The 11078-nt window shown below is 46.0% G+C and overlaps 1 protein-coding gene across 1 annotated transcript in view; it reads right to left on the bottom strand.

Annotated features, from left to right (window-relative positions):
* Positions 1-11078, bottom strand: part of LOC122561369 (protein kinase C delta type-like) — a 107447-nt gene that overhangs the window by 51402 nt on the left and 44967 nt on the right. The window contains exon 3 of the mRNA XM_043713126.1: positions 2264-2463. Coding sequence (XP_043569061.1) covers positions 2264-2463 — 200 coding nt within the window. The remainder of the gene's footprint in view (positions 1-2263; positions 2464-11078) is intronic.

Here is an 11078-nt window from a genome sequence, read left to right as displayed (position 1 = left end):
CCTCCCTGACCTATCATCTTCATCCCCTCCCCTACTCACACATTGTACTCTATGCTACTTTCTCCCCACCCCCATCCTCCTCTAGCTTATCTCTCCACGCTCCAGGCTCACTGCCTTTATTCCTGATGAAGGGCTTTTGCCCGAAACGTCGATTTCGAAGCTCCTTGGATGCTGCCTGAACTGCTGTGCTCTTCCAGCACCACTAATCCTGAAATCCATATATACTACGTCAACCACTTTACCCTCATCCACTTGTTTCATTACCTTCTCAAGGAACAAGGTTTGAGAGGCATGACTTAACCTTCACAAAACCGTGTTGACTATCCCTAATCAACTTCTTCCTCTCCAAATGATTAGAAATCCTCTCAACCTTTCCCAACATTTTACCCACAACCAAAGTAAGGCTCACTGGTCTATAATTATCAGGGTTGTCTCTACTCCCCTTCTTGAACAAAGGGACAACATTTGCTACCCTCCAGTATTCTGGCACTATTCCTGTAGACAATGACAACATAAAGATCAAAACCAAAGGCTCTGCAATATCCTCCTGGACTTCCCAGAGAATCCTAGGATAATTCCTATCTGGCCCAGGGGACTCTCACTTTCCAGAATTGCTAACACCTCATCCTTGTGAATCTCAATCCCATTTAGTCTCGTAGCCTGTATCTCAGTATTCTCCTTAACAACATAGTATTCACACTGGAAAAAACAAATGCACTTCCCCTATCTCCTGATTCCACGCACAACTTCCCACTACTATCCTCGATTGGACTGATCTTCCTCTAGTCATTCTTTTATTCCTGATATACCTACAGAAAGCTTTGGGGCTTTCCTTGATCCTACCTGCCAATGACTGCTCATGTCCCCTCCTGGCTCTTCTTAGCTCTCTCTTTAGGTCTTTCCTCGCTAACGTAACTCTTAAGCGCCCTAACCCAGCCATCACGTCTCATCCTAAAATAATTGTTCTTCCTCTTGACAAGAGATTCAACTTGAGTAAACCACGGCTCCCTCGCTCAATCACTTCCTCCCTGCCCAATAAGCTTGTAAATATCAAGGACCTGCAGTAGCTGTTCCTTGAATAAGCTCCACATTTCAATTGTACCTATACCCTGCAGTTTCCTTCCCCATCCTATGCACCCTAACTCTTGCCTAATTGCATCGTAATTGCCTTTCGCCCAGCAATAACTTTTGCCCTGCGGTATATACCTATCCATTTCCATCACTAAAGTAAACATAAGTGAATTGTGGTCACTATCACTGAAGTGCTCACCTACCTCCAAATCTAACACCTGGCCAGATTCCATTACCTAGTACCAAATCCAACGTGGCCTTGCCTCTTGTTGGCCTGTCTATATACTGTGTCAGGAAACCATCCTGCACACATTGGACAAAAACTGACCCATCTAAAAGTACTTGAACTATAGTTAAAAGTCCCCCATAACAACTACCCTATTACTCTCGCTCCTATTGAGAATCATCTTTGCTATCCTTTCCTCTACATCGCAAACTCTTTGGATGCTGATAGAAAACTCCCAACAGGGTAACCTCTCCTTTCCTGTTTCTAACAGCCCATACTTGCTCAGTAGACAAGTCCTCAAGCATCCTTTCTGCCACCGTAATACTGTCCTTGACTAACAATGCCATACCTCCTCTTTTACTATCCTCTCTGTTCTTACTGAAACATCTTAATCCCAAAACCTGCAATGACTATTCCTGTTCCTGCTCTATCCATGACTCCGAAATGGCCACAATAAAGTCCCAGGTACCAACCCATGCTGCAAGTTTACCCACCTTATTCCAGATGTTCCTGGCATTGAAGTAGACACACTTCAAACCACCTTCCTGCTTGGCAGTGAACTCTTGCTACCTTGAAACCTCATTTCTGATCTCATTATTCGCAACCTCCTGGGCACTGGAACTACAATTTAGGCTCCCATCACCCTGCTGAATTAGTTTAAACCCTCCTGAATAGGATTAGCAAGTTTCCCTCCAGGATATTGGTACCCTTCTGGTTCAGATGTAGACCAGTTTGTAGATGTTCCATCCACCCTAGAATGAGCCCCAGTTATCAGAGTAACCAAAACCCTCCCTCCTGCATTATCCCTGTAGCCACACGTTCAACTCCTCTCTCTCCCTAGTCCGCCTTGCTAGCATGTGGCACAGGCAATAAACCGGAGATAAAAACTGTTTGCTCTCTTCCTTATTGATATAAATGCCTGGTCCATATACTCTCCATGTACAAAGCTCATTAACCCTTACTTACCCAGAACTCAGCCTTGCCACTGCCTTTCTTACAACGTTCTGCAAGGACTGAAACCCCAACAGTGATCTCAGACAGGGGCTCCTCTGCACTCTTCATCAGCACAATCTGGATCACACGTCCCTCGTAAATATGAGCATCAAAGGAAGATTGCCAGTCAGGATACATCGTCGGCTTCTTCTGAACCAGCGTCTTCCCACGCTCTGCTCAAAAACAAAGGAACAGCTAAGCAAAAAGAGACAAGCAGCAGAGAATAGGAACAACTGACCAAACAACTACAAATCAAACTCATGGTTCACCTGCCCCAAAGTATTAGAATTAAAAATATTAAATTGTTAGAGAACTCTGTTCACACTCACTCCCTTCTGTAGTCACAACACAGCTCGACAGAATGGAGGCAGAAAAGAAATGGGTGAGTGCCAGACAGTCTAAGACAAATGAGCAGGAAACCCCTGGGGTCTCTCTCACAAGCAAGTTTGCCATTTTGGACTTTGATAAGGGCACTAATTACTCAGGAGTGAAGTCAGAGACACACTTGAGGCACAGCGAGTGGCTGACAGGAATAAGAAAGGAGGAGTGATATTGATGGAGGATTTGTTATGAGATGGGTGTTTCTAGCTATCAACTAACTCCAGGATGATGTGTGGCCTCCCTGATGCCAGGGTCAAGGATATCACAGAGTGGCTCCAGGACATTCCTCTGAGGGATGGTGAACAACCAGAGGTGGTGGTCAATGTTGGTATCACTGACATGGTTAGGAAGGAGATGAGGTCTTGCAATCAGAATTCAGGGAACGAGGTAGAAAGTTAGCAAGCAAGACCCCAAATATAGCAATGGTCAGATTATTTGTGGCACAGATTCCCTGTGCCACAAAGTACAGAGATAGGAGGATAAGGCAGGGAACAGTGTGGCTGGAAAGATGGTGCAAGACATAGGGCTTTAAATTCCTAAGACAGGATCAGAACATAAGTAGTTATTCAAGGTTTGTAGCTCTGGTGCCAGTTGTTATGGTTGTGGGCATGTTTGCCGAGCTGGGAAGTTGATTTGCAGATATTTTGTCCCCTGTCTAGTGACATCTTCAGTGCTTTTGAGCCTCCTGTGAAGCGCTGCTATACTGTATTTCATGGAATTTATTTAGTTCCGTTTCGGTTGCTTCTGATTGTTGGTTCCGGCTGTTCAGTGTTGTGACTGGTACATTGGGTCTAGGTTTATGTGCTTGTTGATGGAGTCAGTGGATGAGTACTATGCTTCTAGAAATTCTCTGGCTGTCCTCTGTTTAGCTTGTCCTACAATCATGGTGTTGTCTCAGTCAAAACTGAACCAAAAATTCCAGAGGACACAGTAGAGTAGCGCATCACAAGAGACTCCAAAGCACTGAAGATGTCATCTAGATAGGGGATGAAACATTTGCAAATCAACTTCCCAGTTCAGCAAGCATACCCACAATCACACCAAGTAGTAATTTTTAAAGAAGAGTCATACTGGACTTGAAACATTAACTGATTCTCTCTGAACAGATTCTCCCAGAGCTGCTGCATTCCTCACTATCATACAGAAAAGGCTCTTCGGCCCATTAGGTCTGTACGGTCAAAAAAAGTGCCAGCAACTACAATAGTCCTACTTTTCAGCCCTTGGCCCATAGCCTTCAGTGTTTGATATTTCAAGTGCTCACTCATATACATTTTAAAATGTTGGAGGTTTCCTGCCTCAATGCCCCTCCCAGGCAGTGCACTGCACACATCCACCACGTTCTGGGTGAAAACAAAAAAGGGGTTTTCCTCAAATCGCCTCAAAACCTCCTGCCCCCTTGTTATTGAACTTTCAACTAGGGAACAGTTGCTTTCTATCCACATCTCTCAGTCTTATACACCTCTATCAAGTCCTTAACTTTCTCTCCTCCAAAGAAAACAATCCAAGCTTATTCAGCCTCTCTCCATAGTTAAACTACTCCATTTCAGGCAACATCCTGGTGAATCTCCTCTGCTCTCCCTCCAGTATAATCAGATCCTTCTTACAGTTCAGAGAAAAAAAAACTGCACAGTGCTCCAGCAGTGACCCAACCAGAGTCCTGTAAGGCTTCATCATAATCTCCCTGCTCTTATAATCTGTGCAAAGACTGATAAGGCAAGTACCCTGTAAGCCTTCTGAGCCTTCCTATTAGCCTGCCCTGTCACCTTTAGGAATCTGTGGGCAAGCTCCTCTAGCTCCCTCTGAGCTTCCTTGTGTCCAGCCATTCATCGAATACTCCATTGTATCATACTTACCAGGGCTAAATTCCACAGCCACTAACCTGCTCAATCCATTATTGCTTCCGGTAGCCTAACACCTTCTTACTCACTGTCAACCACATGGTCAATCCTTGTTTCATTAGCAAACTTAATTATCTCCCCCTAACATCACAACAAGAATTTGAGCTACAGGGAGGGGCTGAATAGGCTGGGGCTATTTTCCTTGGAGAGTAGGAAGCTGAGGGGTGATCTTAGAGGTTTATGAACTCATGGAGAGGTAAGAATAGGGCGAATAGCCAAGGGTAGGGGAGTCCAAAATTAGAAGGCGTAGGTTTAAGGCGAGAGGGGAAAGATATAAAAAGGGACCGAAGGGGCAACCTTTTCATGCAGAGGACGATGCATGTATGGAATGAGCTCTCAGAGGAAGTGATGGACACTGGTACAATTACAACATTTAAAAGGCACCTGGATGGGGTATATGAATAGGGAGGAAGGGATTAGAGGGATATGGGCCAAATGCTGGCAAATAGGACTAAGTTAATTGAGGATATCTGCTTGGCATGGACACATTAGACCAAAAAGGTCTATATAACTGTATACCACTCCAACTCCCAACATATCCATAAACAATGGAGATGAGAATATCACAAACAATAAGGGGTCCACTGATCCCTGTGGTATACCACTACACACTGGGCTCCAGTCAGACAAACAACCGCCTACCACTACTTAGTCTCCTGTCACAAAGTCAATTTTGGATTCAACTTGCCAAGTTATCGCAGATCCCATTTGCTTTTACCTTCTTTATTGCTTCAGTCATGGTGGAAGACATGAGTAACATCCTAAAAATTCAAGAGAGTTGGGAGGTAGAGGGGAGTATGGTGGCCATCACCAAGGAGGTATTAGAAAAATTGAAAAGGTCTGAAGTTGGATAAGTCACCTGGACCAGATGGACCACACCCCAGAGTTCTAGAGGAGATAGCTGAAGAAATAGGAGGGATTAGCAATGATCTTTCAGAAACCACTGGAGTCAGGGAGGGTGGCAGACGACTGAAAAATCAGCAATGCTTAAGAAGGGTGTAAGGCAAAAGATGGGAAATTTCAGAGTGATTAGCCTGACCTCTGTTGTTGGTAAGATTTGAGTCCATTGTGAAGGATGAGATTTCTGAATACTTGGAAGTATATGATAAAATAGGGCAAAGTCAGTATTGCTTCATAAAGGGGAGGTCATGCCTGACAAATCTGTTAGAATTCTTTGAGATGGTAATAGCAAGATTAGACCAAAGACAGCCAATGAATGTTATCTACCTAGACTTCCAGGAGGCCTTTGACAAGATGCTGCACTGGAGGCTACAGAGTAAGAGAAGGGCCCATGGTGTTAGAGGCAAAGTACGAGTATGGATACAGGCTTGGCTGTGTTGCAGCAAGCAGAGTAGGGATAAAAGGGTCTTTCTTGGGATGGTATCCAGTGACTAGTGGTGTTCACAAGGATCAGTGTTTGGGCCCCAACATTTCATTTTATATATTAATGATCAAGATGAAGGAACTGAGGGTCTTCTGGCTAAGTTTGCCAATGATACAAAGACAGGTAGAGGGACAGGTAGCAGTGAGGCCGCAGAGTGGCTGCAGGAGGATTTGGACAGGTTAGAAGAGCAGGCAAAGAAATGTTAGATGGAATACGATGTGGGAAAGTGTGAGGACATGCACTTTGGTAGTAACAATAGAAACAAAGACAATTTCCGAAATCTGAAGTGCAAAGGGACTCGGGAGTTCTATTGCAGGAATCTCTCAAGGTAAACTTACAGGTAGTTAGGAAGGCAAATACAATATTGACATTTATTTTGAGAGGACTGGAATATAAAAGCAGGGATATACTTCGGAGGTTTTATAAAAAGCTCTGGTCAGACCACACTTACAAAGTATTGAGAGCAATTTTTGGCCCCATACCGCAGGAAGGACGTACTGGCCCGAGACAGTGTTCAAAGGAGGTTCACAAGAATGGCCCCAGGAATGAAAGGCTTAACACAGAATGTTTGAGGATTCTGGTTTTACACTCCAGAGGAGAAAGTGAGGACTGTGGACGCTGGAGATCAGAGTCAACGGATGTGGTGCCGGAAAAGTACGTCAGGCAGCAGACTGCAATTTCCACTCTCAGGAGGTCGATGATGCCCTGTAGCACATCATCTCCACTTCCCGCATTTCCATACTTGAACCCCATGTCCGACACCTTCCCCTGCCACTACCAGAAGTGCAAAATCTGCGCCCACATCTCCCCCTCACCTTCGCCCAAGGCCCCAAAGGATCCTTCCACATCAGACAAATTTACCTGTACCTCCACCAATGTCATCTACAGTAACTGTTGCACCCGATGTGGTGTCCTCTACATCGGGGAGACAGTACGCCAACTTGTGGACCGTTTCAGAGAACATCTCTGGTACACCTGCACCAACAATCGCCCCGTGGCTGAACATCAACTCCCTCTCCCACTCCACCAAGGACATGTAGGTTCCTGGGCCTCCTCCATTGCCAAACTCTAACCACCTGACACCTGGAGGAAGAACACCTCATCTTCCACCTTGGGACCCTGCAACCAGATGGGATTAGTGTGGATTTCACAGTTTCCTCATTTCCCTCCCAAACCTCCAACTCAGCACCACCCACTTGGCTTGTCCACCATCTTTCCCATCTATCCATTCCACCCTCCTCTCCGACCTATCACCTTCTCCCCAACCTTCATTTACCAATTGCATTCTCAGCTATCTTCATCCCAGCCCCACTCCCACCACCCTCCCATTTATCTCCCAGGGCTCCCAGCCCACAAGCCTCATTCCTGATTAAGGGCTTATGCTCAAAACGTTGATTCTCCTGCTCCTCTGATGCAGCTTGACCTGCTGTGCTTTTCTAGCACCACACACTTCAACTTTATACTCAATAGAGTTTAGAAGGATATGGGAAGATCGGATTGAAACTTAAAATACTGAATAGCCTGGACAAAGTGAACATTGGGAAGATGTATCCATTGACGAGAGAGACTAGGACTTGAGGGCAAAGCCTTAGCGTAAAGGGAAGACCCTTTAGAACAGAGATAAAAGGAGAAACTGCTTCAGCCAGAGACTGGTGAATCCATGGGATTCATTGCCACAGCCTTCAGAGGCAGCCAGGCCACTGAGTATATTTAAGACAGAGATAGATAGGTTCTTCATTGTCAAGGGGATCAAAAGGTTACAGGTTGAAAGTGGGAGAATGGGATTGAGAAACCTGTCAGCCACAACTGAATGGCAGAGCAGACATGATGGGCCTAGGTTCCGCTCCCAAGTCTTATGGCCTTATTATCAGTTTCCCATGTGGGACTGTGTCAAAGGCCTTGCTGAAATCCATATTGGAGAAAAAGTGAGGACTGCAGATGCTGGAGATCAGAGTAAAAAAAAAAAGGGTGGCGCTGGAAAAGCACAGCAGGTCAGGCAGCATCCAAGGAGGAGAGTTGACGATTCAAACATAAGCTCTTCAGAAAATGTGAGGGCCCCCCCCAAAGAGGACAGAGATAAATGGGAGGGGTGGGGCTGGGGTAAAGGTAGCTGGGAATGCGATAGGTAGATGAAGGTGAAGGTGGAGGGTGATGGTGATGGTGATAGGTCAGAGCAGAGAGTGGAGTGGATAGGTGGGAAGGAAAATGGACAAGTAAGGCCACGATGAGCTGAATCTATGATAAAAGGTGGGGTGAGGGGAAAATGGAGAAACTGGTGAAATCCACATTGATCCCATGCAGTTGGAGGGTCCCAAGGCAGAAGATGAGGTGTTCCTCCTCCAAGCGTCAGGTGGCTCAGATTTGGAGTGGAAGCAGCCCAGGACTTGCATGTCCTTGGCAGAGTGGAAGGGGGAGTTGAAGTGGTCAGCCACACGTTGGTGGGGTTGTTTAATGTGTGTCCCAGAGATGTTCTCCAAAACGTTCCTCAAGTTGGTGTCCTGTCTCCCCAATGTGGAGGAGACCACATCGAAAGCAACTGACACATTCGATGGCGTGTGGAGGTGCAGGAAAATCTCTGAAATTCCTTCCACATCCAAAAGATTTTCCTGCACCTCCACGCGTCATCTACTGTGTCCGCTGCTCTCAATGCGGTCTCCTCTACATTTGGAGGAGACAAGATGCCAACTTGTGGAACGTTTCAGAGAACATCTCTGGGGACACACACTAAACAACCCCACTGCCCTGTGGTCGAACACTTCAACTCCTCCTCCCACTCCACCAAGGACATGCAAGTACTGGGCCTCCTTCACTGCCAAGTTCTAGCCACCTGACATCTTCCACCTTGGGCCCTCCAATCACACAGGATCAATATCAAATTTGACCAGTTTCCTCATCTCCCCTCCCCCACCTTATCCCAGATCCAACCTTCCAACTCAGCACTGCCCTCTTGAACTGTCCATCTTCCTTCCTACCTATCCACTCCAACCTATCACCATCACCTCCCCAACCTTCATTTATCTATCACATTCCCAGCTACCTTTCCCCCAGCCCCACCATTCTCCCATTTGTCTCTCAGCACCTTTAGGTCCCCCTCAAATTCCTGATGAAGACCTGATGCTCGAAACATCTACTCTCCTACTCCTTTGATGCTGCCTAACCGGTTGTGCTTTCCCAACACGACATTTTATGACTGAAATCCATATAAACTACATAAATTGCTCTACCCTCGTCTACACACTTGGTCACATCAAAAAATTCCCACATGACCTCCCTTTGACAAAAATATTCTAACTACTCAATTCTCTCTAAATGGAGATTTAATGCTTTCATTCACTGTTTTCTCCAAATGCTTCTCTACTACTGTCATGAGGTTGACTGGTCTGTAATTTCTAGATTTAGGAGAAAGTGAGGATTGCAGATGCTGGACATCAGAGCTGAAAATTTGTTGCTGGAAAAGCGCAGCAGGTTAGGCAGCATCCAAGGAGCAGGAGAATCGATGTTTCGAGCATGAGGAAATGAGGAATTCTTCAGGAATGAGGAAAGTGTGCCAAGCAGGCTAAGATAAAAGGTAGGGAGGAGGGACTTGGGGGAGGGGCGTTGGAAATGCAATAGGTGGAACGAGGTTAAGGTGAGGGTGATAGGCCGGAGTGGGGGTGGGGGCAGAGAGGTCAGGAAGAAGATTGCAGGTTAGGAAGGTGGTGCTGAGTTTGAGGGTTGGGATTGAGACAAGGTGGGGGGGGGTGGGGAGAAGGGAAACGAGGAAACTGGAGAAATCAGAGTTCATCCCTTGTGGTTGGAGGTTCCTAGGCGGAAAACGAGGTGCTCTTCCTCCAGCCGTCGTGTTGCTATGGTCTGGCGATGGAGGAGTCCAAGGACCTGCATGTCCTTGGAGTGGGAGGGAGAGTTGAAGTGTTGAGCCACGGGGTGGTTGGGTTGGTTGGTCCAGGTGTCCCAGAGGTTTCTAGATTTAGCACTACCACCCTTCTTGTAAAATTGAATCATATTAGCTGTCGATTCCTGAAGAAGGGCTAATGCCCGAAACGTCGATTCTCCTGTTCCCTAGATGCTGCCTGACCTGCTGCGCTTTTCCAGCAACACATTTCCATCTCTGATCTCCAGCATCTGCAGACCTCACTTTCTCCTCATATTAGCTGTCGGCCAATCCTCTAGCCCTTCCCCTGTGGCCAGAGATTAGTAAAAACCTGGGTCACAGCCTTAGGACTTTCTCCTTCATCTCCCACAACATCCTGGGATACAACTCATTCGGACTTGGGGGTTTGTCCACTTCTAAATCTGCCAAAACCTCCAATACCTCCTCATTTCTTATATTAATCTGCTCAAGAACCTCAGTCTATTGTCTCCTCGTATTCTGTATTTACATCCTTTCTCCAGAGTAAAGACAGATGCGAAGTACTCTTAACACTTTACCAATGTCCTCCAACTCCATGCATAGATTTTCCCCTTTACTCCTAATGGGCCCTATCTTTTCCCTCGTTAACTTCTGCTCCTGCATATACTTTAGTTAGAACCCCAAGATATTCTAATCTTGCCCACCAGTAGTTTTCTCATGCTCCCTCCTCACTGAGTTGCTTCCTTCAGTCTCCTCCTCTTCTCCTCTCCCCCCACTCCCCCCATCCCCTTCTCCCACCCCCAATATCGATAGTCCTCTAGGGCCTCTGTTGATTTGCTCCTTTTGTACCTGCTATTACATGTCTCTCTCTCCTTTTGGATCCGGTCCTGAATATTCCTAGACGTCCAAGTTCCCAGGGCTTGTTGCTCTGTTGTTTTACATAAAAAGGGAACATGCTGGGACCATACTCCCCCTGTACCTTTTTTTGAACACCTCCCACTGTTCCTCTTTAGTTTTATCCTCAAACGATGCTCCCGGTCAACTTCCCCACTTTACTAATTTTAATACAATCTGTCTTACCCCAATCCAAAACCTTTTTTTTTGCAGACCATCCATTTTATAAAAATATTTATAACGTACAGTGTTATGGTTTCCACCATAAAATGCTCCCCCACATTCAGTTTGAATGTGTCTGGCTTCATTCCCCAGAATTAGATCCAGCATTGCACCATACCTTGTCAGACAATCTACACATTAAAGAAACCCTTTTTTGTA

Source organism: Chiloscyllium plagiosum, chromosome 22 (assembly GCF_004010195.1).
Source record: "Chiloscyllium plagiosum isolate BGI_BamShark_2017 chromosome 22, ASM401019v2, whole genome shotgun sequence".
Lineage (NCBI taxonomy): Eukaryota > Metazoa > Chordata > Chondrichthyes > Orectolobiformes > Hemiscylliidae > Chiloscyllium > Chiloscyllium plagiosum.
The sequence above is the reverse complement of the archived record's forward strand: the minus strand, read 5'-3'. Positions and strand labels throughout refer to the sequence as shown.